The sequence below is a fragment of the Bos indicus x Bos taurus genome, chromosome 18 (assembly GCF_003369695.1).
Source record: "Bos indicus x Bos taurus breed Angus x Brahman F1 hybrid chromosome 18, Bos_hybrid_MaternalHap_v2.0, whole genome shotgun sequence".
NCBI classification, from domain to species: Eukaryota; Metazoa; Chordata; class Mammalia; order Artiodactyla; family Bovidae; genus Bos; species Bos indicus x Bos taurus.
In genome coordinates this window covers 15909774-15935510 of record NC_040093.1, presented here as the reverse complement: position 1 = coordinate 15935510, position 25737 = coordinate 15909774, and the positions used below count along the sequence as shown (strand labels likewise).

The following is a 25737-nucleotide window of genomic DNA, read 5'->3' as shown; positions in this document are numbered from 1 at the left end:
GCAGTAGATTATACATACACACACACACACACACACACATATATTTACATAATTCCTTGGTTCAAAATCTGTAAGAATCAGAAATGGGGTGATTAATTTGGGGTGCCCACTAATATCCACTTCTTGAGTCCTAAGTCAGCGTTACCTGCTACCATGCTATGACTCAGAGGTTAATACGCAGGGAGACCCTTTTTACTCCCTTTGGTTTTAGATGACTGGGAGGAAAGGCTTGGTCTCCACACCGTCTCCCCTGGACACACACCCTGCTTTCTCGAGGGGCACCATTATATTCTTCCTTTATTGGTTGTCCTTGTATAATACAAATCTGCAAGTTTAGATACAAAAAAATCTGGAAATAAAAGATAGAAAAGTACCCGCCAGGCACCCCTTCCTTCTTCCTGGAACCCCTCCCCAGCGGGCACCAACGTGAGGTAACTGAGCTTCTTCTTCTTCCCTTTCCCCTTCCCCCTACCCCACCTCCTGGCCTCCCAACTTGGCCCCCTACCCTCTTGAGACCTTGGTCCAAAGAAGAGGTAGGCCCCCGAGGGGAGGGGAGGGGTGGGAGGGGTGAGCACAGCATTGGCAGTGAACGCAGCAGGTGGGCAGAAGGAAGCCCTTTGCTTGTGCTGTGTATGGGGGTGGGATGATCAGACTTGGGGGTGGGCACTCAGGTGGGGCCCAGGAGGGTCCCTAGGTGGGTATCCCACCTCCATCCCACCCAACACTGGAAGGTAAAGAAGGTCAACAACAGAAACTGGGAAATGTAGCTCGAACCAAGGCGCTCAGTGGGACTGTGGCCATCCCCGTGTCTGGAGTGAGGGGAGAGGAGGTTGTGCCACCCTATGTCTGGCAGAGAAATGGGTCCATTAGCCAGGCTGGGTCCGTCCCTGAATTCCATCCCGCTGCAACCTGGGCGTCACAATGTCAGTTCCGTAGTGGTTGTGGGAGGTGATCGAGAGAAGGGGTTAGAGGGGCCATGGGAGGGTGCAGGACTAGGGGAGAGGTTGGGCCTCCACTCCCAGGTGTGGGGCACCCGGAGATGATGAGGTGGGCGGGGCGGCTCGGGCTACAGTTCAATCTCGAAGGTCTTCTGCAGGTCGCCCGAGAAGGGGTTGGAAGGCTTCTCCACAGCAGGTTTGCCTTCTAATGCTGCCCACTGGGCCTCGAAGGGGTCCAACTCAGGGGCCGGGGCTGGTGCTGGCTCTGGGGGCCAGGGCGCCCCATTGGGGCGTGGACGGGCCTGGCCCCCGGGGGCGCTGGGGGCAGCAGGCGGTGGGAAGGCCCCAGCTTTCCCGAGCAGGGTGGCGGGTTGGGGCTGGAGCTGTGCGGCTGAGCAGAAGGCGTTGGCCACCATCTGTGAGGGGGTGATGCCCACCACGGGCACACGGGGCATGGGTGGGTAGCCCAAGCCCGGGTAGGCGGGCACAAAAGGGGGCTGCATGTGCGGGGCCGGCAGGAACACAGCCACCTGGGCCGGTGTGGCGTCAAAGGGCCCCACGGGGGCAGGGAAGGGCTGCAGGCCGGGGGGCACAGTGGGCACAGGGGCTGCCTGCTGCTGCTGCTGCTGCTGCTGCTGTGCCTTTGCCACCTGGGACACTTCCTCCAGCCACCTCTCGGCCTCCGAAGGAGTCCGCTTGTGCCCAGGCTGGAAGGCAGCTGCGGGGGTCACGGAGGGCTCACCCCAGGCAGAAGTCCCTGGAGAGAGAAGAGGGGCAGTTAGGGGTGTGGGCTGCAGCAGAGAGAACCCCAGGCTGGGGACCAGACTCTGCACCAGGCTGCTCGCCTTGCTTCTAGCCTGGCTCCTCATTAACTGCACGGACTTTGGACAAATGACTTGACCCCTCCTGAACCACATAAGGTCATACAGCTCTCAGAAAATTCAGTTCTGAAATTCTAAGGTCCTGAGATGGAAAATACAGGCAAGGGTGACAATCACACAGGCTGGCTTCCCTTCTGTTGGTCAGTAACAACCTGTTATTAAATACTTTTCAATATTACCCTTGGCTCTAATATTTTGACAGTATTGTTTTAGAAGGCTAAGATTCTAAGATTGCATGGCTCTTTCTCAGAATGTACTATTCTAACATGGTGGGTAAGTTTCAGTAGTTTTAAATTTGCATTTTCGAAGATTCTAGAGTTCTAAATTTACATTGTTTGGAATTCCAAGGTGCTTCACCAGTTCTGGGATAAGCATGTGGCTTGAGGGGAATTGCCTGGCATTATTTTCTCAGAGAGCCTGCTTTCGAGGCTGTGAGATTCCAAGGTTTTGTGGCTCCAAATCTATTAGGCTCTGATATCTTGTGATTCAAAGACTGTAGGTGTCTAGATTTTACAGTTCTAAGACAGGAAGGTTTAAACATTGATCCCATGGTTCTAAAGTTCTAATCCCATAATTCTTAAGTTATTTCATGGTTCTAGGATGAATCCTGGAGAAGGCAATGGCAACCCATTCCAGTACTCTTGCCTGGAAAATCCCATGGATGGAGGAGCCTGGTAGGCTGAAGTCCATGGGGTCACTAAGTCGGACACGACTGAGCAACTTCACTTTCACTTTCGTGCATTGGAGGAGGAAATGGCAACCCACTCCAGTGTTCTTGCCTGGAGAATCTCAGGGACGAAGGGAGCCTGGTGGGCTGCCGTCTATGGGGTCGCACAGAGTCGGATACGACTGAAGCGACTTAGCAGCAGCAGGATGAATCCATGTCCCTGAGATGACCTTGTGGTTCTAAGATGGTGCATGGTTCTCAAGTGGTAGATTCCACGATTCTACGATGATTCATAGCTCTTAAATGATCCATGGCCCTAAGATGATTCCATGGCTCTAAGATGATTCCATGGTTCTACAGTGATTGATTCCATGATTTTAGGATGATCTTGAATGATCCATGGTAATCTATGGATTCTATGGTAATATAATCTATGGTAATCTATGGTTTCTATGGTAATCTCATAGCTCTTAGATGACCCAGGGTTCCAAGCTTGTGGGATTCCAAGATTCCCAGAGTCTCTGCAGTGGTCCTGAAAGGAGCAGGGGTGGGGGGGCAGCAGGAGCATCACTGCAGGGAATCTGCATCAGGAGAAGGGCAGAGTCTACCTGTTGAGGCCGGCGGGGGCCCTGATGCTGGGGCTCCAGCACTGGCAAACGACGAGCTGATCTGCGTGCAGAGGGCACTGATGCTGTCGCTGTCACTGGCACCAGGAGGCTCCATCTCAGGCACTGGGAAGTCAGGAAAGGGTGGAGGTCAGCAAACAGGCTCTGCTCTTGACCTCAGCCCTGTGGCTGGACCTCACAAGGTGTGTGTGTCAGCGGATTCACTCTGCAGTAACGAAGTGGCCATGGCCACAAAAATAAGTGTGTGTGTGTGTGTGTGTGTGTGTGTGTGTGTGTGATACCTGAGTGGTACAAGAGCCAAGCAGTATGTGACAGCAGAGTGATTCAGTTATACATACCTCCGTGTATATATGTGTGTGTGTATTCTTTTTCATATTCTTTTCCATTATTGTGTATTACTGGATATTGAATATATTAATAGTTCCCTGTGCTATACAGCAGGGCCTTGGTTATCTATTTTATATACAAGAGTTTGTATTGATTATGTGTTTTCTAAGTGTGTGTAATGGTCACACCTGGTTCTGCAACTTCTGTGTGTGTATGTGACTTTCAGTTGCTCCTCTCTCTAAGTATGTGACTTCCGAGCATGATACCCACAGCAGAGTGGGCCATCTGTGTGAGTCTATGAAATTTCTGGGTAGCAAGTCACATCTAAGCAAGTGTGCAATTGGCTACAGGCACTCGAGGCTTCCACATAAAGTCTGGGGTGTCTGCCCCCTCAAAGAGCAGATGTGAGAGCCCTGGGGGTGTGCTTATTGGCAGGCTGCTTAATGAGGACAGCAAATGCCAGGGTGTGTGCAGGACACGGGAGTGAGCTGCAGGATATGGAGTGAGCGTGCGTCATTCCCAACAAGCGTTGGCACCTGCTCTGCAGTCACCTTTTGGACTAGCCCAGCCTCCTGGATCCAGATCAACACCTCCCACACCAATCCCCGGGGCCGTAAGGGGGAGGTGTCACAGATCTGGCATATGGAAACAGGAGAGCAAGCCAGACCGCATGACTTCACTGACAGCTGGGAGGAAAGGCAGCCCTCCAGCCTGTCTCCCTCGGGCAAAACATAGTTCCATGCCACCTCTCCTCTCTTCCTCACGGCAGACGTTGTTTTTAAATCATGACATATGCCGTGTCTCTCCTTTTCCTGGTCCATGGCAGACATTAGTAGTCAAACACGATGCTTTTCTCCCGTCTTTGCTCACTTTACCCCTCACCTGGCAAGACCTTGTGGCTCTACTGGCCAAATGCTGGAAGAAAGGACTCGAAATTCCATCTTTCCTCCAACATAAAAGGACATTTGTACCGCCTCTCTCCTATCACCAGCATGGCAGACATTGCTAATCAATGATGACATACTACCTTTGGCCTTGTCACTCTCCCAGGAAGGCATGTCTAATCAATAACAATGGGTCCTGCCTCCCACAGTCCTTTATTCACAAGCAACATGACGAATCTGTCACTGTGCTCCCTGATTCCATGATCCCCAGGCTACTCGTGCCCTTCATCTCCTGCTTCCATAAGCCAAATTCTGGGATTCATTTCTTGAGCAAAATGTAATAATCCTGCTCTCTCTTCTTGCTTGCCCAAAACAAATTTTGGTAATTAATCATGTGGTGTGCCACCTTACTCTCTTTTCTTGTTCATGCCAGACACTGTAAGGAGACCGTAATGTCTGCCATCACTCAGCTCTCCCTGCCCTAAACAGACATTCCTCTGAACCTGTATCCTTCACCTGTATCTCATGGCTCTACTGGTCAAAAGCTGGGAAGGGAGCATTAGCCTATGATGCTTCAGTTTCCTCCTGAGCAACAGCATGGCATCCAGGCTCAGCTGCTCTCCTCTCCCCTGCCCACGAACTTTTGCTCGTCAATCATTATGTATGCCACCTCTCTCCTGTCCCTAACTACAGCAGACAGTACTAACTGATCATGACTTGAGCCACCTTTGTGCTATCCCTTACCTGGAGCAGACATTGCTAATGGATCACAGCTTACACCCGCCCAGACTGATGGCACACATTGCTAATTGATCATGATGCGTTCCACCTTTCCTTTGCTGTGGCAGACTGTGCTAATCAATCGTGATGTGTACCACCTCTTCCCTATCTCTTGCTCAGAACAGTCAGGGGCATTGATCCCAATGTTCCTTCTTGCTGAGTCCTGGGCTCACCTGTGCCCTTCACCTGGAAGTCAGTGCGGCGCTGCAGTGTGGATGGCAGCTCATTCAGCCGTAGGCTCAGCTGCCGTTTGAAAGGTGAGTTCTTCTGGCTGAGTGCTGGGAACCCACGGAAGGAACCCTGACGAACCAGCTGCTCCAGGGGGGCATGGCGCCGGGGGATGGCAGCCGCAGTGGTGCCTGCAGGCACTGGGGTGCCTGCCTCACCCTTCTCACCAGGGGATGTGGTGGCCGGTGTTGGGGACACGTGCCCAGGCTGGGCAGGGCCAGGAGCCGCAGTTGGGGCAGCTGCTGCTTCTGCTAGAGACATGGGGGAGAGAGAGATGATTAGATACCCCACCTTGGCATGGGGGCCTCTCCTCAGTCCCCTTGATTGTTTTCCAATGCTGCCTTCCTTACCCCATGTGCCCTGGCCTTAAGACAAGCTGGTCAGAGCCCTGAAATGTCCCTCATCCCCTCTCAAGCCAAGACCACTTTCCCCAGGAGGCCCATGGGGAGTCATCACCCAACCTGACCCTCTGGGTGTCTCAAGCTTTCTGTCCTCCATCCATCTTCCTCTGCTGCTTCTGCTATTTCTCCCTCTGAGATCTCCTGTCTCCCTTTCTAATCAATTTAACAAACACTTCTTTGGTGCATGACCAATGTATCAGGCATTGTTCCAAGTGCCTTGAAAGGATGAACTCATTCAATCCTCACCACCACCCAATGAAGTTGAAACTATCTTTATCCCCATTTTACAGATGTGGTAACTGAGGCCCAGCACTGGCAAGTGACTTGCCTAAGCCACACTGTGAAGGAAGGGGCAGGCTTATTCCACAATCTGAGCTCCAAAGGACTGTGCTAACCTGCCTCTTCCTCTGGCCTGCTCTCTCCACGTCATGCTGTCACCCTCTGTCATTCCATCTGCTCTGTTCCTTGTCTGCCTCCCACCACTCTTCCCGCCTCAAGTGCCTCCTCCATTCCTTCAGGTGCTACCCATTGTGCTAGACCCAGCTTGGCACACTTGCTCTGAGGAGTTTTCCAGATTGTTTCAACCCCTCAGCTTGGGATCGCTCCCCTCTGGGGCTGCTCTTTGTCCTCTGTGGGTACCTGGTCTCCCCACTCAGCACCAAATGGCAGGGTTCTCCTCACTCCTGCCTACACACAAACACACAGCCATCCTCCATGTGACCTCACCTGAGCCACAGCCTGAGCGTTGTGTGTGTGTGCTTAGTCACTCAATTATGTCCGACTCTTCATGACCCCACAGACTGTAGCCCACCAGGCTCCTCTGTCCATGGAGATTCTCCAGGTAAGAACACTGGAGTGGGTTGCCATGCCCTCCTCCAGGGGATCTTCCCAACCCAGGGATTGAACCCAGGTCTCCCGCATTGTAGGCGGATTCTTTACTGTCTTGAGCCACCAGGGAAGATGAGTGTTAGTGAGGTTAAACTCAGGGGCTTCCCAGGCTGCACTAGTGGTAAAAAACCTGCCAGACAATGCAGGAGATATGAGTCATGGGTTTGATCCCTGGGTTGGAAGATCCCCTGGAAGAGGGCATGACAACCCACTCCAGTGTTCTTGCCTGGAGAATCCCACAGATAGAGGAGCCCCATGCTGGCTACAAACCTTAAGTTTACATTTGTGAGTTTTGACAACTGTATACACTGTGTAGCGAAACTGTGTAACATCAAGATCTAGAACATTGACACCAACCCAGACCATCCCCTCATGCTCAGTCAGTCCCTACTCCCTAAGAAACCACCACTGTCCTGGTATTTTTTCATCACAGACTACTGTTGCCCAATCTGTAAGTTCACATAGAGTATACAGTTCAAAAGAGCCATACGGTATTATGCCCTTGTCTGTGGGTTTTATCCCTCATCGTGCAGTTGTGCATAGAGGCCCAAGTCACATACTGCTTGGCTCTTGTACCACTCAGGTGTGACACACACACACATACACAGTTATTTCTGTGGCCATGGCCATTTAGTTACCGCAGAATGAATCCGCTGACCCACACACCTTGTGAGGGCCACAGAACTGGGGTCAAGGGCAGAGCCTGGGCCTGTTCTCTGACTTCCCAGTGCCTGAGATGGAGCCGCCTGGTGCCAGTGACAGCGACAGCCTATGCATGTCTGCCCTGACATCAGTGCCCTCTGCATGCAGATCAGCTTGTCGTTTTCCAGTGCTGGAGCCCCAGCATCAGGGCCACAGTCCATGGGGTCGCAAAGAGTAGAACACAGCTGAAGTGATTTAGCACAAGGAAGACAAGGAGGCTGTCCAGCGCTTCTCCCATTGTCCACGAGGGGGCGATGAGGCTCTCCCCCAGGTCAGTCGTGTCCGACTCTGTGCAACCCCATAGACGGCAGCCTACCAGTCTTCTCTGTCCCTGGGATTCTCCAGGCAAGAATACTGGAGTAGGTTGCCATTTCCTTCTCCAATGCATGCATGCCTGCTAAGTCGCTTCAGTCGTGTCCAACTCTGTGTGATCCCATAGACGGCAGCCCACCAGGCTCCTCTGTCCACGGGATTCTCTAGGCAAGAATACTGGAGTGGGTTGCCATTTCCTTCTCCAGGTCAAGCTGGGGGCAGTGGAACCAGGCTGGGATGGTTAGAACCACTAAACCACTTCTGTCCCACCACCTGGGGCCTCAGAAAGTCTCCTCCTATCTCTGGGCTGCAGGTTCCCCAACTGAACCTGGAATAAACACCTCCCTGCTGCCTCCCAGGCCTCCTGAGAACCTCAGTTGAGACACTGAATGTTCAACTGCTCTGGAATCCCACAAAAGCTTGGTAAACAACTTTGTGGAAAGGGCACTGTTCCCTATCTCCTAAACTGAAGAGAGCTCTTTTGTACACGTTCGGTGCCTCCAGACTGTGAATCAGTGCATCATCGGGCAAAACACCATGATGTGTTCAGCAAATCATATACCACACTTTGTAAACTCTCATTTTTGCGGTGCAAACTCTAAAATGCTTTCTACCTGGAAGTTATAATATCCTTTGGATGGAAACAGCAAAATCCATTGCAAACTCTAAAGCATTCTTGGTAAATTCTAATATCCTATATAAGTAGTAAACTTACCCACTCAGTGTGTTCTTTTGCAAACAATAAAATATCATATATTCAGGCCCTCTGTTAACCATACTTTGTAATCTGTTTTGCCACTGATAAAGTTCTTTACAAATTCTGATAGATGATGTAAACATAAAATATTTTGTAAGCTGTGCAGAAATCTTTAAATTTGTCAAGAGGTTTGTAAGTGGTCCCATAATTTACCAAGAAAAATAGACATTGTAAACCTGAACATTATAGCAAGTGATAAAAACTTGTTTTCTTAACCTTTTAGCTAGAAATGTTTTAAGCTCACAGAAAAGATGTAAAAATGGAACACAGAGCACACAGGTTCTCTAAACTAATGTTCCCCAGTGTTAACTCGTTACATATTCGAGCTGTCTCTGCTTCCATAATTGTCTTTCTGTAACATTTAAGTTGCAACAGCCAAGACATGGAAACAATGTAAATGTCCGTTGACAGATGAATGGATAAAGACTATATGGTGTGTGTATATATATACACAATGGAATATTACTCAGCCATAAAAAGGAATGAAATAATGCCATTTACAGCAATATGAATGGCCTTAGAGATGATCATATTAAGTGAGGCAAGTCAGACAGAGAAAGACAAATATCAAAGATGTCACTTACATGGGGGATCTAAAAAAAATGATACAAATGAACTTATTCACAGAACAGAAACAGGACTTCCTCTGTGGCTCAGTGAATCTGCCTGCCAATGCAGGAGACACAGTTTGCATCCCTGACGGAAGATCCCACATGCCACAGAGCAGCTAAGTCCACGTGCCACAACTATTGAGCCTGTGCTCTAGAGTCCAGGAGCGGAAACTCCTGAGCCCACTTGCCGCAGCCTCGGAAGCCCTCAAGCTCTCCAGCCTGGACTCTGCCTCAAGAGAAGCCCCCGCTTGCTGCAACTAGAGAAAAGCCCACGCAACAAAGAAGACAGCATGGCCAAAAATAAATAAATAAATAAAATTAGGAAAAAACCAAACAAGCAGACATTGAAATAGACTCACAGACATAGAAAACAAGCCTACGGTTACCAAAGGGGAGGTGGGGGGGGGATAAATTAGGAGTTTGAGACTAACAGATACACATTACTATATGTAAAACAGATAATTTGTAAAGAATTTTATCACAGTATAATTTCTCACTTGGGGAATTAAACATGGATATGATACATTAGGTAATCTACAGTCCATATTCCAATTTCTACTCATATTCTTTATGGATATTAATTCATATTTCAACATATATATTCAAAATATATATATTGAATTGAACATTGAATACATATATTTATATAATACCCAGGATCTAATACATGATCGAACATTGCATTTTTTATTAATAATATCTGTCAAATCTCTTCAGTCTTCTTTATCCTGAATCCCAATGGTAAATACTTTGTAAATTCTAAGCAGTTTTCCAAAAATTTAAAAACTAAAAGCCGCAGTAAAAAATAAATAGAAAAATTATGTTTTGATCCAACACATAATACACTCAAATATTTAAAAAACACAGTTTGAGAACTTACAAACTGTTTGCCTTGACCTAGAATGTTAGAGCTTGCCAGGTATTTTTCCAACTTTCATGACAGCAATCCACAGTAAGAAATATGTTACCTGGTAACCCGTGCCCCTCCCCCACCACTCACATAGACCCACTGACATAAAAGTACATAACTACATTTACCCTTACTACATTCCCTTATGCTGATATTTTCCTGTCGTTTTCTATTTTATTTCTTAAAATGCCAACCACAACCCAGCAATTTGACTTCGACAACCCATTAACAGGGTGGATACACAGTTTGAAAAGTCTGGGAACCTCCTTGGGTTAGCAGATAATAAAGCGCTCGGTGAGCTTTGCCAGGGTTTGTGGCCGGTAGAATATTGCCCAAAGGACTCCTTAAACCCAAGTACGCTGTAGAAACTGCAACCAGACTTCGTGGTCGGTGCCTTGCTTTTTTTTTTTCTTTTTGGGGTGGCTTGTTTTGGGTTTTGTTTTGTGTGTGTTTTCTTTTCTGCTTTGTAAACTGTAGAGCCCCGGTACCTCTGCTCTCCTCACTCAAACCGGATCCCTTAGCCACACCCCCGGCCCATCCGATGCCCCGCCCCGCCCGCCGGGCAGCACCCACCTTTCTTTTTGTCCTGGGCCTCTCGCTCCGCCGGCCGCCCGCCCCCAGACAGGCGGAAGGAGCCCTCGCGGGCGAAGCTGGTGCGGCTGGCGTCGAAGGCAGCTGTGACCCCGCATTCCTTCTCCCGCCGCTGTTTCCGCTCCAGGCAGGCCGCAAAAGCACAGCCCACCGCGTGGCTCAGCCTCTCGCCCTGTGGGAAGAGGTGGAGTTGGCCTTAGCGACTCTGTGCTGCAGACCGGACGCCGGCAGCCCCGGGTTCCAGCAGCTGGGTGACCCCGAGTCCCTTCACCTCTCTTGGGCCTCCGTGCACAACTGCACGACGAGGGACAAAAGCCGCAGACAAGAGCGTAATAACTGTAGGGCTCTGTTGAATTGTATTACTCTATGTGAACTTACAGAATGGGCAAAACTAGTCTTTGATGGAAAAACATCAGAACAGTGGTTGTTTCTTACAGAGTGGGGATGGGGACTGACTGAGCACGAGGGGACCAGTCTGGGTTGGTGGCAATGCTCTAGACCTTGATGTCACACAGTTTCGTTACACAGTGTACACAGTTGTCAAAACTCGACAAATGTATACTTAAGGTTTGTTGGCAGCATGAATTTCACTTCAAAAGAAGAAGAGCTGGAGGGTCCAGTGGTTAGGACTCCATGCTTTCACTGCAGCGGGCATAGGTTCAAACCCTGGCTGGGGAACTAAGATCCCATGGGCTGCAACTTGAGGCCAAAAGAGAAAGCTGGAAACAAATATGAATTCTGCTTACTGGTATGCAAGCTGAAGTGTTTGGGGGAAGTATTCTGATGTCTGCAACTTTGAAATGCATCAAAAAATAAGATGTGTAGGTAAGTGATATAAGTCCAGGCAAATGTTAATCGCCGGATCTGGGTAGAAGGGTGTACAAGTGACTGCTGACTTTACAAATCTTTCAAGTTTGCCTACTTGAGAGGCTCCAAAGCCAGAGACAGCATCACTGACTCAAATGGACATGAGTTTGAGCAAACTCCAGGAGACAGTGAAGGACAGGGAAGCCTGGTGTGCTGCAGTTCATGGGGTCACAAAGAATTGGACATGACTGAGCAACTGAACAACAACAAAGGCCATAGAGCCTGAGATTGATCCTGGCTTCCCATTTCTCAGCTGTGTGACCTCAAGAAAATCCCTTCCAGTATTCGAGGCTCCGCATCTGTAAAATGAGGGCTGTAATAGCACCCACTTCATCGGGTCGTTGCAAGAAAGGTGAATGAATCTATGCAGGGCATGTGGCACAAAGCCAGGCACAGGGAAACCCACATATGTGTCAGCAAAAATTTTGTGTAGCCCTGGGTTGAGCCCTGGTTTGCACCCTTTTACAGAATCCTCACAAGAGTGCCAGGAGGTGGACAACCTTGTGAACCTATTGTACAGATGAAGAAACTAAGGTTCGGTCAACCTGCCCATTATAACAAGTGAATGGCCGAGTTGGGATTCTCATGAGGTATGTCTGACTTCTGTTCCCTAAATAAGATGCTCTGCTGCTGCTGCTGCTGCTAAGTCACTTCAGTCGTGTCCGACTCTGCGCGACCCCATAGATGGCAGCCCACCAGGCTCCTCTGTCCCTCGGATTCTCCAGGCAAGAACACTGGAGTGGGTTGCCATTTCCTTCTCCAGTGCATGCATGCATGCTAAGTCGCTTCAGTCATGTCCGACTCTGCACGACCCCATAGATGGCAGCCCACCAGGCTCCTCTGTCCCTGGGATTCTCCAGGCAAGAATACTGGTGTGGGTTGCCACTTCCTTCTCCCAGAAACAAAGATGCTCAGTCACCTCTTAAAGTTAAATTTGAGGACAAACATCCTCAACCCAGTGCCAGCAATCTGAATCCAACAGCATATTAAAAAGGTTATGCACCATGATCAAGTGAGATTTATTCCAGGAATGCAAGGTTGGTTTAACGTATGAAAATCAATCAACCACATTAATAGAATGAAAGAAAAAAAAAACCCCACATGACTCTCTTGATTCTCACAGGAAAAGCATATGACAAAATCCAGCACCCTTTCATGATAAAAACTTTCAACAAAGTTGGAATAGAAGGGAATTTCCTCAACCTTATATACGACATTTATGAAAAACTCACACTTAACATTATCCTCAGTGGTAAAAGACAAAGCTTTCCCCTAGATCAGGAACAAGATGAGGATGCCATTTTCATCATTTCTATTCAACACTGTATTGGAAGTTCTATCTAGAGTAACTAGACAAGAAAAAGAAATAAAAGGCATCCCAAGTTGGAAAGAGAGAAGTAAAATTACTTCTGGCTGCAGAAAGCATGATCATATACTTAGAATATCATAAAGGAGCCACAATTAGTGCAAATAAATAAATTCAGCACAGTTGTAGGATACAAAATCAACACATGAAAAAATCAGTGATATATACACAGGCAGTAAACAATTCAAAAATGAAATTAAGACAATTCCATTTACAGTACCATTAGAATAATAAAATGGGTAAGAATAAATTTAACCAAGGAAATAAAAGATGTAAACATTGAAAACTACACAACATTGTTGAAAGAAATTTAAGAGGACTTAAATAAATGGAAATACATCCTGTGTTTGTGGATTGGAAGACTAATATTGTTAAAAGGGCAATATTTTCCAAAGCATTCTGCAGATTGAATGCAATCCCTTTTAAAATCTCAATGGGCTCTTCCACAGATGGAAAAGCTGATCCTGAAATTCTTATGGAATTGCAAGGGACTCAGGAGAGCCAAAACAATTTGGAAAAAGAATAGAATAGAATAACTCACACTTTCCAGTTTAAAAACTTACCCAAAGCTAAAGCAGTCAATGCAAAATAATGGGATGCTAGCATAAGGACAGACATACAGACCAACAAAACTGAGAGCTCAGATACTGGAACAACTGGAGATTCACATGAAAAATAAATGAAGGTTGACTCCTACCTCACATCATGTATAAAAACGAACTCAAAATGGATCAAAGACCTAAATATAAGAGCTAAGGCTATACATGGCTGGATGGCTGGATGGCATCACGGACTTAATGGACATGAGTTTGAGCCAGCTCCAGGAGATGGTGAAGGACAGGGAAGTCTGGCGTGCTGCAGTCCGTGGGTTGCAGAGTTGAACATGACCGAGTGACTGAACAAGACTATAAAACTCTTAGAATAAGACATTTGGTAAATCTCTGTGACCTTGGATTTGTCAGTGAATTCTTAGATATGATATATGACACCCAAAACAGAAATAACAAAAGAAAAAAATTGAGAGATTGAACTTTATCAAAATGTGTACAGTTTTACATCAAAAGACACTACCAAGAAAGGGAAAAGGCACCCCAGAGAATGAGAGGAAAGCTCTGCAAATCACACAACTGATAAGTATCTAGTATCCAGAATATAGAAAGAGCTCTCACAACAGTAAAAAGTCAAACAACCCAATTAAAAATGGGTAAAGGATTTGAATAGGTATTTCTCTGAAAAAGATGTACAGTTGGCCAATAAGCACATGAAATGATGCCCAACATCATTAGTCATCAGGGAAATACAACAGTGAGATACCACTCACATCTATAGGATGGCTATAATACAAAAAGTGTTGACAAGGATATGGAGAAATCAGAACCCTCGTACAGCGTGAGTGGGAATGAAAATGGTGCTGCCACCAAGGAAAACAATTTGGCAATTACTCAAAAAATGTGGACTGCTATGTGTAAAATAGATAGCTAGTGGGAACCCGCTGTATAGCATAGGGAGCCCAGCTCAGTGCTTGGTGATGACCTAGACGGGATGAGAGGTTGAAAGACAGGTCCAAGAGGGAGGGGATATAATACAACATTGTAAAGCAACTATACCCCAATTAAAAAAAAAAATTAAATTTACTATATGCCCCAGCAATTCCACTCCTAAGTACAAACCCAGAAGAATTAAAAACAGGCATTCAAACAAATACTTGCATACCAACGTCCATAGAAGTGCTAGTCCTAATAGCCAAAAGGTAGAAACAAACCAAATGTTCATCAATGGATAAATAAAGTAAAATGTGGTATGTCCATACAATGGAATATTATTGGTTCATTAAAAGGAATGAAATACTGAGTCATGTTACAACAAGCATGAATCTTAAAAACATTGTGCTAAGTGAAAGAGCCAGTCATAAAATATCATATACTGTATGACCCTGTTTGTACACATTGTCTACAACAGACAACTCCATAGAGACAGTAAGCAGGCAGTGACTTCTTAATGGGTATGAGGTGTCTTCGAGGAGTGATAAAATGTCTGGAACTAGATAGAGGTGATGGAATTGTGTAACAGCATTGTGAGTATATATATATGTCACTGAATCATACACCTTAATTACTTTGGGACTTCCCTGGTGGTCCAGTGGTTAAGACTCCAAGCTCCCATTGCAGTGGGCACGGGTTCCGTCCCTGGCTGGGAATCTAGGATCCCGTATGCCCCATGATGCAGACAAAAATACATAAATAAGTAAAATTTCAAAATAAGGAAAAATTCATGGAGCTGTGCCTGGGTCATCTGTACATGTTACTGTATGTATATATTCCTCAAATGAGAAAAGCTAGAGAAACATGAAGAATTATTGACAAAGAGGAGGAGGATGATAAATAATGTTTTTCTGAGTGCTTCCTATACGCCAGGCATCGTTCCAAATACTCTGTATCAAACTCGTCAAGTCTCACAATAATCCTCTGTTAGGGGCTATGAATGGATTTCCCAGGTGGTGCTATTGGTAAAGAACCTGCCTGCCAATGCAGGAGACACAAGAGCTGCGGGTTTGATCCCTGAGTCGGGAAGATCCTTTGGAGGAGGGCACAGCAACCCACTCCAGTATTTTGCCTGGAGAATCCCATGGACAGAGGAGCCTGGCAGGCTTACAGTCCATAGGGTTGCACAGAATCAGACACGACTGGAGTGACATAGCACGCACGCACTCAGGGACTCTGAACACACCCCCCTTTTCCAGATGAGGACAGAGAGGAGAGGTAAGCTGAGTGACTTGCCCAATACCGCCCAGCGGGCTGAGGTTCAGAATACCAGGGCATGGGAGACACAGAGTCAGGTGGCTTTGGGCTTCAGTGGTACTCACCGAATCCTTGAGTGCCAGGAAACAGTGGCAGATCCAGCGACGGGTGGTCCCATCACGGCAGATGTAGGAGAAAGCCTTGTCCAGGTTGCGGTCAGGAGCACAGAAGGAGACCTTTTCGATGGTCTGGTCCACCAGCAGATCCTGGGAGGGAGGCCAGGAAAGGAATGTGAACTGTCTCTCATGTATTCATTCAGTATTCCCTTCGTGTCTGGACTGTGTCCTGTCCCAAATGGCTTGGGAGCCTGCATTTGTTGAAACAGCTGTGGGCCCTGCTCACATGGGGCTCCCGAGTTTAGGGCGGGAGTCAGACTCATCACCCAATGGAGACAGGCCAGAGTCCCAGCCACGCTGTTCTTGATGGGCGGAGGGCTCAGGGCTGGATCTGGGAGGTGCAGGGGCTTTTGGGAGCAAGATGAGGTGCCTGACCCAAGCTGGATGGGAGTCCGGCAAAGCTTCCTGGAGGGGGTGAATCCTTTTCAGTCATTAACCTAATTGTCAACACGTGCTGGCTGGCTTCCCGGGCAGTCTCTGGGCTAGGGGGAGGGAATTCAATGGTGAGCAGACAGAGACCCAGGTCCTGGACCACGGTGCTTCCATCTGGCTGGGTAGATGGACAATAAGCGCATAACAGCTAACATTTATTGATCAGAACACTTCTGCTATACCGGGCATGGTTTTAAACTATTTGCACATACATTCTCATTGAATGGTAGGCTCCACTTTTATCCTCATTTTTGCAGATGAGGCAAGTGAAGTATGACAGGGGTTAAATCTCACCCTGCCCCCTTCATGCCTGGGGTCACCCAGCTGGAAAGTGGGTGGGCTGGAAGACCAGCTGAGGCAACTGCTCTAGTCTGTGCTCTCACCCACACGCCATGCCGGTTCACAAATAGCCACAGGACTCATCCTGAATTATGACTGTGAGATGTGCCAATATATTATAGGAGCACAGAGCTGAATCTCGAAGGTCCCTGAGGGAGGGAGATCCCAGAGGTGGGTGAGAAGGCCCCATTCAAGCAGGCTGAGGAGAGGGGGGCCCAGCCCACTCCCAGGCCCACAGGTCTCCTACCTTGGTCTTGTCATCCACAACCCGGAGCCCATCGGCTGACACCCACAGGACAGACTTCACGGACTTCCGACCCATCTGAAATGGAGGCAGACAGAGGGTGCGGTCAGGGCTGCCTCTTCTGCTCTGACCTTGCTCCGTCCCTGCTCCAGCCCTTCACTCACCGCCTTCAACTTCTTCACAGCATCTTCACACACGTGCATCCCCCGGGACTCCTCCACCTCCACGTGGCCCAAGTACTTGGTGGGGAAGGGAAGGAGGACATGAAACAAGCACAGTCATCAGTGATTCCTGGTGTTCACCGGGCTGCTGTATCAGGCAGTGTCCTAAGCACATCGTGTGTATTAACTCGTTACTCTGCATCTCAGACCTGCAAGGTGGGGGACTCCATTCTCCTCCCAGATATACAAGTGAGAAAACTGAAGCACAGTTCGGACTAGTGATTCTCACCCTGCCTCTGTCCCTGGGTTTTTTTTGTGTATGTGGAATATAATTGCTTTACAGTGTTGTGTTAGTTTCTGCTGTACAACAACATAAATCAGGTGTACATATATCCCCTCCCTCTTGAGTCTCCCACCCATCCCCTACCCCCGATTCCGCCCCTCTAGGTCATCACAGAGCACCAAGCTGGTCTCCCTGGGTTATACAGTAGATTCCCAATAGCTATCTATTTTGTTCATGGTAGTATACATACGTCAATATGACTCTCCCAAATTCAGCCCTCCTTCTCCTTCCCCTGCTATGTCCGCAAGTCCTATGTCTGCAGCTCTCTTCTTGTATCCCTGGGATTTCTTAACACATCTCGGTGTCCATCTGAGTGACACTGTCTGCGCCTGAGGACTGGCCTCATGCAATGACTGATGGGAGCTGGGGTACACATGCTCCAGCTCCCTCACCCCGCAGGTGGGGTGGTCCGATTTCCCAGAGTTCCCCAGTGGCATCAAGTTCAGTTGCTCACAGCTGTAGTTTAGTAAAACACCCTTTATTGGCCATCTTCCAGTCCTCATTCTCTCTAGCATTTCCTGCACCTCTCAACAGCCCCTCACACAAGATCCACTTCTAGGGGAAGGGAAAATAAGGCAGGGTAGGGAGGAGAGGAGAGTGTGTGTGTGTGTGTGGGGGGGAACCCCCCCTTCTGTGACCATCATCTGTTGTCTCCTAGCCAGGAAGAGACTGAGTGGAGATTTGAACCTGAATCTTGCCATCTCCCTTATAAATTTTAGTGTGTGCTGTAAAGAGTCGTGGTGGTCTAAACCAGAAAGCACTTAACAGTAGTGAAAGTGAAAGTCGCTCAGTAGTATAGGACTCTTTGCTACCCCCATAGACTATACCGTCCATTTAATTCTCCAAGCCACAATACTGGAGTGGGTAGCCTTTCCCTTCTCCAGGGGATCTTCCCAACCCAGGGGTAGCACCCAGGTCTCCCGCATTGCAGGCGGATTCTTTACCAGCTGAGCCACAAGGGAAGCCCAGGAATACTGGAGTGGGTAGCCTATCCCTTCTCCAGTGGATCTTCCCAACTCAGGAATCGAACCGGGGGCTCCTGCATTGAAGGCGGATTCTTTACCAACTGAGCTATCAGGGAAGCCCACTTAACAGTAGAGGGCTTTGCAAATGCTACAGAATCTTTGCGACCTTCTAGTGCCCCCCTGGAGACTGTGAGCTCCCACAGAACAGCGTGACTCCAGGCGGGACGAGTCCCCCAACACACACTCCAGGTAATATTTTCCTGGCACGAGAGAATGTGTCTTGGGTTTTAATCCCAACTGTGAGGGACCCAGGCTGGGGGAGGGGGGGCGCTAATGTTGTAGGATCCACAGTTCTTTGCGTTTATCAAGTCTCTCCCACACAGGCCAAGGTCTCCTTTACCTCACGGGGCACTGGAACGCATGAGCACATCAAACCGCAGGACTACAGCTGCAGCCACGCCCGGCCGAGCCCCGCCCACTCACCCTGACCGGGAAGCTGCACGTGCCCTTGCGCACCGCGTCCTCATCCGCTTGCCACTGGTGTGGGCGCGATGCTTCAGGCACATAGGCTGGCTTCCTCCGCCGCAGGCTCTGCCTTAGCTTGTTCATGGTGCCCGCCCCGTCTGCTGACACAAAACAGGGGTGCAGGTCAAGGGCGAGGGTCAGAGGCATGGGGCTCAAGGTGGGGGAAAACAATGCCCACGGAGCACAGGGTCAGATAACACGGCAGTGGGGTTACAGGGTTAGGGGTCACTGGGTCAGAGGATCTGATATTCGGGGAACATGGACCAGCAGCAGCTAGGGGACACTGACAAGGGGGCACCTGGAAGGCAGGGGAGTGAGAGAATTGGCAGCGTGCATTCAAAAGACATGGGGCTAGGGACTTTCCTGGCTGTCCAGTGGTGAGTGGTTAAGACTGGGTGCTTCCAACATAGAGGGTACAGGAGGCACTGGTTCCACCTGGTCGGGGAACTAAGATCCCAGATGCCCTGTGGTGAGGCCAAAAAAGGCATAGGGCTAAGGGGCGTGGAGTTCTGGGATGGGGTGTCCTGAGTTACAGCTTTTAGGGGTCTGGAGTTTGGAGACGTGACGGTCAAGAGGCATGATGATCCAAAGTCATGGGAAGTTAAGGCAGTGGGGACCTGGGAGGTAGAGGGCATAGCAGTCAGGGGCCATGAGGTCAGGGGGTTTAGGGGTAAAGGTCAGAGGTGGTCAGCGGGCCCAGGAGTTGAGAGTTGCATGGGTCCAAATGGGGGGGTGGGGGACACAGAAGGTCCAGGGATTGAGATTCAGAGCCCATGCCAGAGAGTGTTGGGGACGGGCTGGTCTCTGATGCAGATACAACCGCTGGGACAACTACTGTCTGTGAGTGTGTGTACAGGTGAAGGTTGTGTGGAAGGATGAAGGTCTGACAATGGTTGTGTCTGTGAGTCTGAGAGTGTGTGTGTGAATGCTGTCTGTGAGGGGATGTCTGTGGCCAAGACTGTGGTTGTTGTCTGAGTGTAGGTCCCTGAAGCTCATGGCTAAAGAGAGTGGCGGTGAGTGTGTGTCAGGGAATGCTGCCTGTGAGGATGGGTCTGTGTTTGAGCATGAAACTGTTTTCTTTGAAAGGCCATGTCTATGACTGTTGTCTTTGATGCTGTATGTCTGTGTGAGGATGTGGCTGTTGCCTTTGATGGCTGTTGCCCATGACAGTGTCTGTGAGAGATACTCAAAACACCATGTCTGTCTAGGAGTGAAGCTGTTGGTGGTGAGGCTGTGTTTCCATGGCTGTTGTTTGTGACAGTGTATCTGGGTCAGATCATGTGTTGTTGTTGCAGAGAGTGTGGGTCTGTGAGTGTTGTTCTGGGAGTGTGTCTGTATGCAGCCATGGGTCTGTGAGGGTATGTGAGGACATGAGGCTGTTGTCTTTGACGTTGTGTTTGTGTTATTTATGAAGGTGTGATTGTGTGAGAATGTGGCTACTGTCTATGACAGTGCTGACTTATTTGTGAGACTGTGTGTATCAATGTGTAGCTCTTATATAGGCACGAACACATGGGTGCTGTCTGTGAGGCTGGATCTGCTTGTGAAAGTGTGGCTGTGGTCTGTAAAGTGTGGGTCTGTATGTGTTGTTGGAGAGATTGTACAAGAGGACATTTCTTGAGAGTCCCCAAGTCGGTAGCACTCGCCTGGGAGGGAGTCTGGATGTTGTTGAGGATTGTGTCTGCATGTTTGTGTGACCCTGTACCTGTGCGTGCACAGATGCTGGTGTGTGTCTGAATGTGTGTGTGTGTGTGTGTGTGTGTGTGTGACACAGTCTAGGTAGGTGAGTCTGTGAAAGAGGTCACTTGAGTGCGATGGAAGTCATTTGATGATGTCCACTCATAAGTGTGATTAAGCCCGTGTGACTGCAGGGACATTTCCTCTGGCTGTGCTAGGTAGACCCACCCCCTCAGTCAGCCTTCACCAGTCCCCAGCTGGCCACTCACCTGGCTCCGTCCTGGAGATTTCAGGGGGCCCCAGGGCCCCACAGGGGGCAGGGGGCAGATGCTGCTCAGGCCTCCTCAGTCCGCCCTGCCCGAGGGAGGGAGGGAAAGTTGAGAAGCTGGCTTGGGATGGGGCTCAGTCCCCTACCTCACCCCTTCTTTGGATATCAGCCAACCCCCCTTCATCTCAGGATCCCTGATGAGAGTCCTGGTTACTATAGCAACTGTTACTAAGGCGATCAGCCACCTGGTTGCAAGGACCTAGGAATGAGTAGGTGTGTTTTGGGAGCATCTGTTGGGGATGTCCTGGCCTCAGAAGGCCATCAGTACCCAAGGGGCTGGTGCGGAGAGGGAGTGGCCTTGCCCTCTAGACACATGTCCAGGGCTGCACACACACATACAGTCACAGGTATACATGCAACTCTGGTCTCCAGTTGTCCCCAGCACCTGGTTATAGCTCTGCACAATTAGTTACATACAGACACAACCACAGCTACACACACGGGATCACACAGATACACATCAACAGTCACAGCCACTGTAAATATCTGGCCACATATCCATGTTCACAGACACACAGTCTCTGCTACAGACCATTTGTCCGCAGGTAAAGAATCCGCCTGCAATGCAGGAGACGCGGGTTCAATCCCTGGGTCAGGAAGATCCCCTGGAAAAGGAAATGGCAACCCACTCCAGTATTCTTGGAGAAGGAAACGGCAACCCACTCCAGTATTCTTGCCAGGAAAATCCCATGGACAGAGGAGACTGGGAGAGGGGCTACAGTCCATGGGGCCGCAAAGAGTAAGACATGACTGAGCAACAAAGCACACACACACATAGAGTGGCAGGCTGCCTAGGCAGCGCCACAAATGTTTTGTCATATCAGCAACTGATATTCGGTCACTTCTCTTTTCTCCGCCACATACAATGAGCCGGGTCCAGGCACACCCACCAGGGCAGCCTGTGAACAACCACACCCAACGAGAGTTGTTTCCTCAGGCACCCATCCAAGATACTCATGTCACAGACCCACCCATGAAGAATCACACCCTGCTGGAGGTCACCTATTAGCACTGAGGCACACTCAGTGTTCACACACAGCTCCCCTGCTGCCTGTCGACATCCGGTCAGGGACGCATGTAGCCATACTAACACACATGTGGTCACACCCAGCCGCAGACACATGTGTCTAGTCATTGACCAGCACACGGCTGTACAAGGCCACCTAACCCCAACTGTATCAGTCACACCAACACACCTTTTTGGTCACACACTGTTACACAGTCATACATCCCAGTCAGAGACATACCTTTGGTCACAGTATCAGCCATACTTCTATGGATAGTCCTCCATATGCAACCACACACAGGGACCCTGATGGCCATGGCCCATGCGTTAGAGAGAAACAGGCACACAAACTCAAGACATGCATACAGCCATCCAGAGAAAGATCTCCCTGAGCCCCACTCAGACACAGCCAGACAATTGGTGGCTCAGAGTCACAGTCATATACATTTCAGAAATGGTCATGTATCCAAAGTCCCGCCCCAGGAGTGTCCACATTACCCAGCCATGTATCACAGTCATGGTACATCTATTGCAGTTATCCACCATCCAACTCCCAGCTGTACTATGTCACATCATCCCAGAAAAACACACAGTCTCTTTTCCTGCAAACACATAAGTCACACAGGCAAGTATAGGACCATGTATAATCACAGCCCCATGTGGACAGACACACCATATCTCACACACAGAAACATCAGCACACAATTTCCATTTCACACACCTAGATGGAATACTTACAGCTACATTTACACAGAAGACATGGTTACAGATTGAGACACGTATGCTGTCAGGAGACATTCACTCTGTCACCAAATCATGCAACTTCAACAAAGCAGCCTAGCATGCCTGCAGGGACACACACGCACCCACCCCAAACAGCCACATTGCTACACAATGTGTAGCAGACCACAATCTTACGGATCGTGACACAGACACAGGTATGCAGAGTCACCCAGGGTCACAGACATGCAGGTCACACACGAACATAGAAGTCACAGTCTCATACACACACCCCCACAAACACACGCAATCACCTGGGGCCAGCACATATAGACACACCTATAGGTTGAGTCACATGCAATTAAGTAACTCACTATTAATAGTTTCAGCCTCTTAAGTCAAATACATAACCCAAATCAACTACAAATGCACAGAATCAGTCAGTATCAACACACAGACCTAAATGTAGTCATTTATACAACCCTGATCACATGCATAGATGTGGTTATGAACAGAAACATACAAGTCAAAGTGCCAGCACACAACCTGTCACATAAGCACAATGTGACTTCATATACAAAGGCAGTCATACACCCAAAATTGCAGGCAGAGTTGTGTGTCACACATGTGTTTGTCACAAACACATGTGTGACACACATATAAAATCAGCTAGAGACACAACCACAAAGACTAGAAGTCATTAGAACAGTCGCACATGGACAGAGTCATAGACACAACTCCACTTACAGTCACAACTCCACCCACATCTTCAGTCAGCCATACACATGCCCAACCCCAGACTCAAGGGATACACTGTCACATACCCAGTTAGAGTTACCAAGGTACATACGTGAGGGTCACAAAAGATGTAATCAAAGATACGACCAGAGTCACAACTACGCACACAAACAGAGACGGAATGACAAGTACAGGGTTCTGCACATGGAGCAAGCAGCTGTCATACATACATACATGCACAGTCACACAAATGCTGGGGTCACACACAAATACAATCACAGGCACTATCAGACACAACCACAAGCATGAAACACACACACGCACGATTCCTCACAGTCCCCAGCAGCAGCTCACACACAGACACACACAGGCAGCCACAGTCACAGAAACACAGGGTCACACTCTTAGCCACCTCCCCATCACTGGCTTCCCCCCCTTCCCCCCAGGTACCACACACAAAGCCGCCGTCACCAGCACGGCAGTCACTGCAGACAGACAGGGCTGTACCAGGTCCCTGGGGAGCCGCCCCCTGGCCCAGCCTGAATCCTGGAGCCTGGGGGGCCAGAACTGAAGAGGGAAGCGGTGGATTGTCTGCGGGTCGAGCCCCTCCCAGACAGCTGGGCAGCCCCCGGGACAAAGAGGGTGGCCCAACAGACCTGTGCCCTGGGACCCTTGACCAAGCCTGTTTTTTTTTTGTGGGGTTTGCCTGAAATTCCCATTATTTTATTCAGACTTGAGGGGGATGGGGTCCCAGGCACAGAGACCTTGTTTTGAGAAAGGGATGTTCCTGGGACAGCGCCCAAGTGTGGGGGCGATGCTCTGCCTGGGATGCCTCTGAGGCCCGGGGACAGACTGTGCTTGGAATCCCCCCAGGCCTTGCCTTGGTGGGGAAGCTGTGCTCAGGGACCCCATTCTCAAGACCTTGCCTAGAGGGGTGTTGTGTTCAGAGACCCCCTCAGGCAGGGAGGGGTAAGGATTGTCTCTGGTGTGGAATCCCCTCCTAGAGGCTTTGGCTTCCTAAGGAGGTTGTGTCTTAGACCCCATCCCCAAAATCTTGCCTAGGAAGTTGTACCTAGAAGCTGTCCCCCTGTCCTTGATTTTTTGGAGGGGGAGATCTCTTTCTGGGATCCCTATCTTCAGAACCTGGGCAAGAGAGGGCCTGTGCCCCAGACCTCTGTCTCCCAAGATTCGGCTTGGAGCGGAGCGTATTCCTGGACACCCCCCACCCAGGACCACCCTCTCCAGCCTTGGCACCCTCTCCATCCGGGTGCCGCGGCCGCCTCCCACCCTCCGCCACATCAGCAGCGGCGCCGCCCCCCACCCGAGCCCCCCTCTCCCGCCCTTCTCACTCTGGCCGCCGCGCTGCGGGACATCCAGGGCTCGGGCGCCCCCGCCTCCCGCGGCCCCGGCTGGGCCCGGATCCCCGAGTGCTGCTGCTGCTCTAGCGGCGGCGGCGGCAGCTCCGTCTGACGCGGGCCGGGGATGGGGGCCGGGGGTTGGTGCGGGATGCACGCTCGCTAGCCTGCTCCGCTCCCTGGAGGATTCCGTTCCAGGGGCGGAGGAGCGCCCCTCCCGCTTCGGCTCCCCGCCCCAGCCCCGCCCATTGGCCCGCCGCCTGCTGGATATGCAGAGAGGCCCCGCCCCCTAAGCAGCAGGCCCCGCCTATACGCAAATATGACCCCGCCCTCTTCGGGGTGGCCACCGCCCCGCCACGCCCATTGGCCCGTCCTGGGCAGAGCACGCACGTGAATCTCGCGGACACTGGTTCTTCTCGGTCCATCCAGGCGTGGGCTCCCTTCCCCTCCGTGACCCCTGACCTCAGATCCCCTTAAGTTCTGCGTCCGAAAAATTTGCCTCGGGAGGCGCCTCGCTGCCCCACATCCCCAAATCTTTCAGCTAACCCCACAGATCTCCCGGCCCAGCGGGGGCGGGCAGAAGCGGTGACGAGGCACTTTTTGCTGGGAAGGGGAGGGGGAGTGAACAGACCCCGACGTCCTGGTGCGCGGTCGGTTCAGCTTTGGGGGCGGGGGCACCAGGCTGGGACGGGGGAGCGGCTTCTGGCTGCCCAAGCGCCCCTGCTCCCGCCCAGTCCTGTGGGTTTGGCAAAGCAGCTGGCAGGGGCATTAAGGCCCATTAGCAAAAAAGCGAGGTTGCTGGGAGCCGAGCGGAGGGAGCCAGGAGGCTGGGAGGTGGTGTGTGAGTGTGTGTGTGTATAAAGTGTTCTGGGGGGTGGGGAGGAAGGCCTTCTCAGCTGCTGCAGCCTTCAGAGCAGGTGGTCAGCACGTGCGGGGGGGCGGGGTGGGGGGGCGGTAGGGAAAGGAGAGAAGGAGGTTCCTGGCAACAGATGGCCCAGGCAGGACTGGGCCTTTCAGACAAGAGGGTGGGAGGGGGCTGGCCATCTGCACCTGGAGGCAGCCTGCGACCTCCTCCCACCCCTGGAGCAGAGAAAAGAACTGGGGGAATGGGAGGGTCACTTTTATTAGGTCTGAAGTTTCACCCCCCCCCCCCATGCCCTCCCCAAACACACAGAGAGGATGCCACCAGGGAGAAGGCAGCTGGTGCAGGGGTGAGCAAGGCAAAGGTAAGAGCTCCCTCCACCAACCACCACC

At 50.2% G+C, this 25737-nt stretch overlaps 1 protein-coding gene across 4 annotated transcripts; it reads right to left on the bottom strand.

The window, feature by feature from the left end:
• Positions 1 to 279: 279 nt before the first annotated feature.
• Positions 280 to 25378, bottom strand: NUMBL (NUMB like, endocytic adaptor protein). 4 transcript variants are annotated; one of them, XM_027515771.1, is made up of 10 exons: positions 24874 to 25378; positions 20606 to 20690; positions 18618 to 18757; positions 16830 to 16904; positions 16669 to 16743; positions 15600 to 15740; positions 10486 to 10675; positions 5277 to 5582; positions 3095 to 3217; positions 280 to 1695 (listed from the first exon to the last, which is right to left on the bottom strand). In XM_027515771.1, exons 3-10 carry the CDS (start codon positions 18741 to 18743, stop codon positions 1067 to 1069), a joined length of 1665 nt encoding a protein of 554 aa, XP_027371572.1. In that variant the 5' UTR covers positions 18744 to 18757; positions 20606 to 20690; positions 24874 to 25378; the 3' UTR covers positions 280 to 1066. The 4 variants fall into 4 exon arrangements, with proteins under 4 accessions (XP_027371572.1, XP_027371570.1, XP_027371571.1 ...); XM_027515769.1 differs by lacking the exon at positions 24874 to 25378 and adding an exon at positions 24478 to 24714; XM_027515770.1 differs by lacking the exon at positions 24874 to 25378 and adding an exon at positions 24478 to 24714 and having other exon boundaries at positions 5277 to 5579.
• Between the last annotated feature and the right edge of the window lie 359 nt (positions 25379 to 25737).

Excerpts from the sequence above, each read along its gene's own strand:
- NUMBL (XM_027515769.1), bottom strand. The coding sequence starts at position 24,501 with ATGTCCCGCAGCGCGGCGGCCAGA. Across the intron at positions 15,741-16,668 it reads TTGTGGATGACAAGACCAAG|GATCTGCTGGTGGACCAGAC; the intron begins GTAGGAGACCTG and ends CCTCCCTCCCAG. Across the intron at positions 10,676-15,599 it reads TCCTGGCACTCAAGGATTCG|GGCGAGAGGCTGAGCCACGC; the intron begins GTGAGTACCACT and ends CTCTTCCCACAG.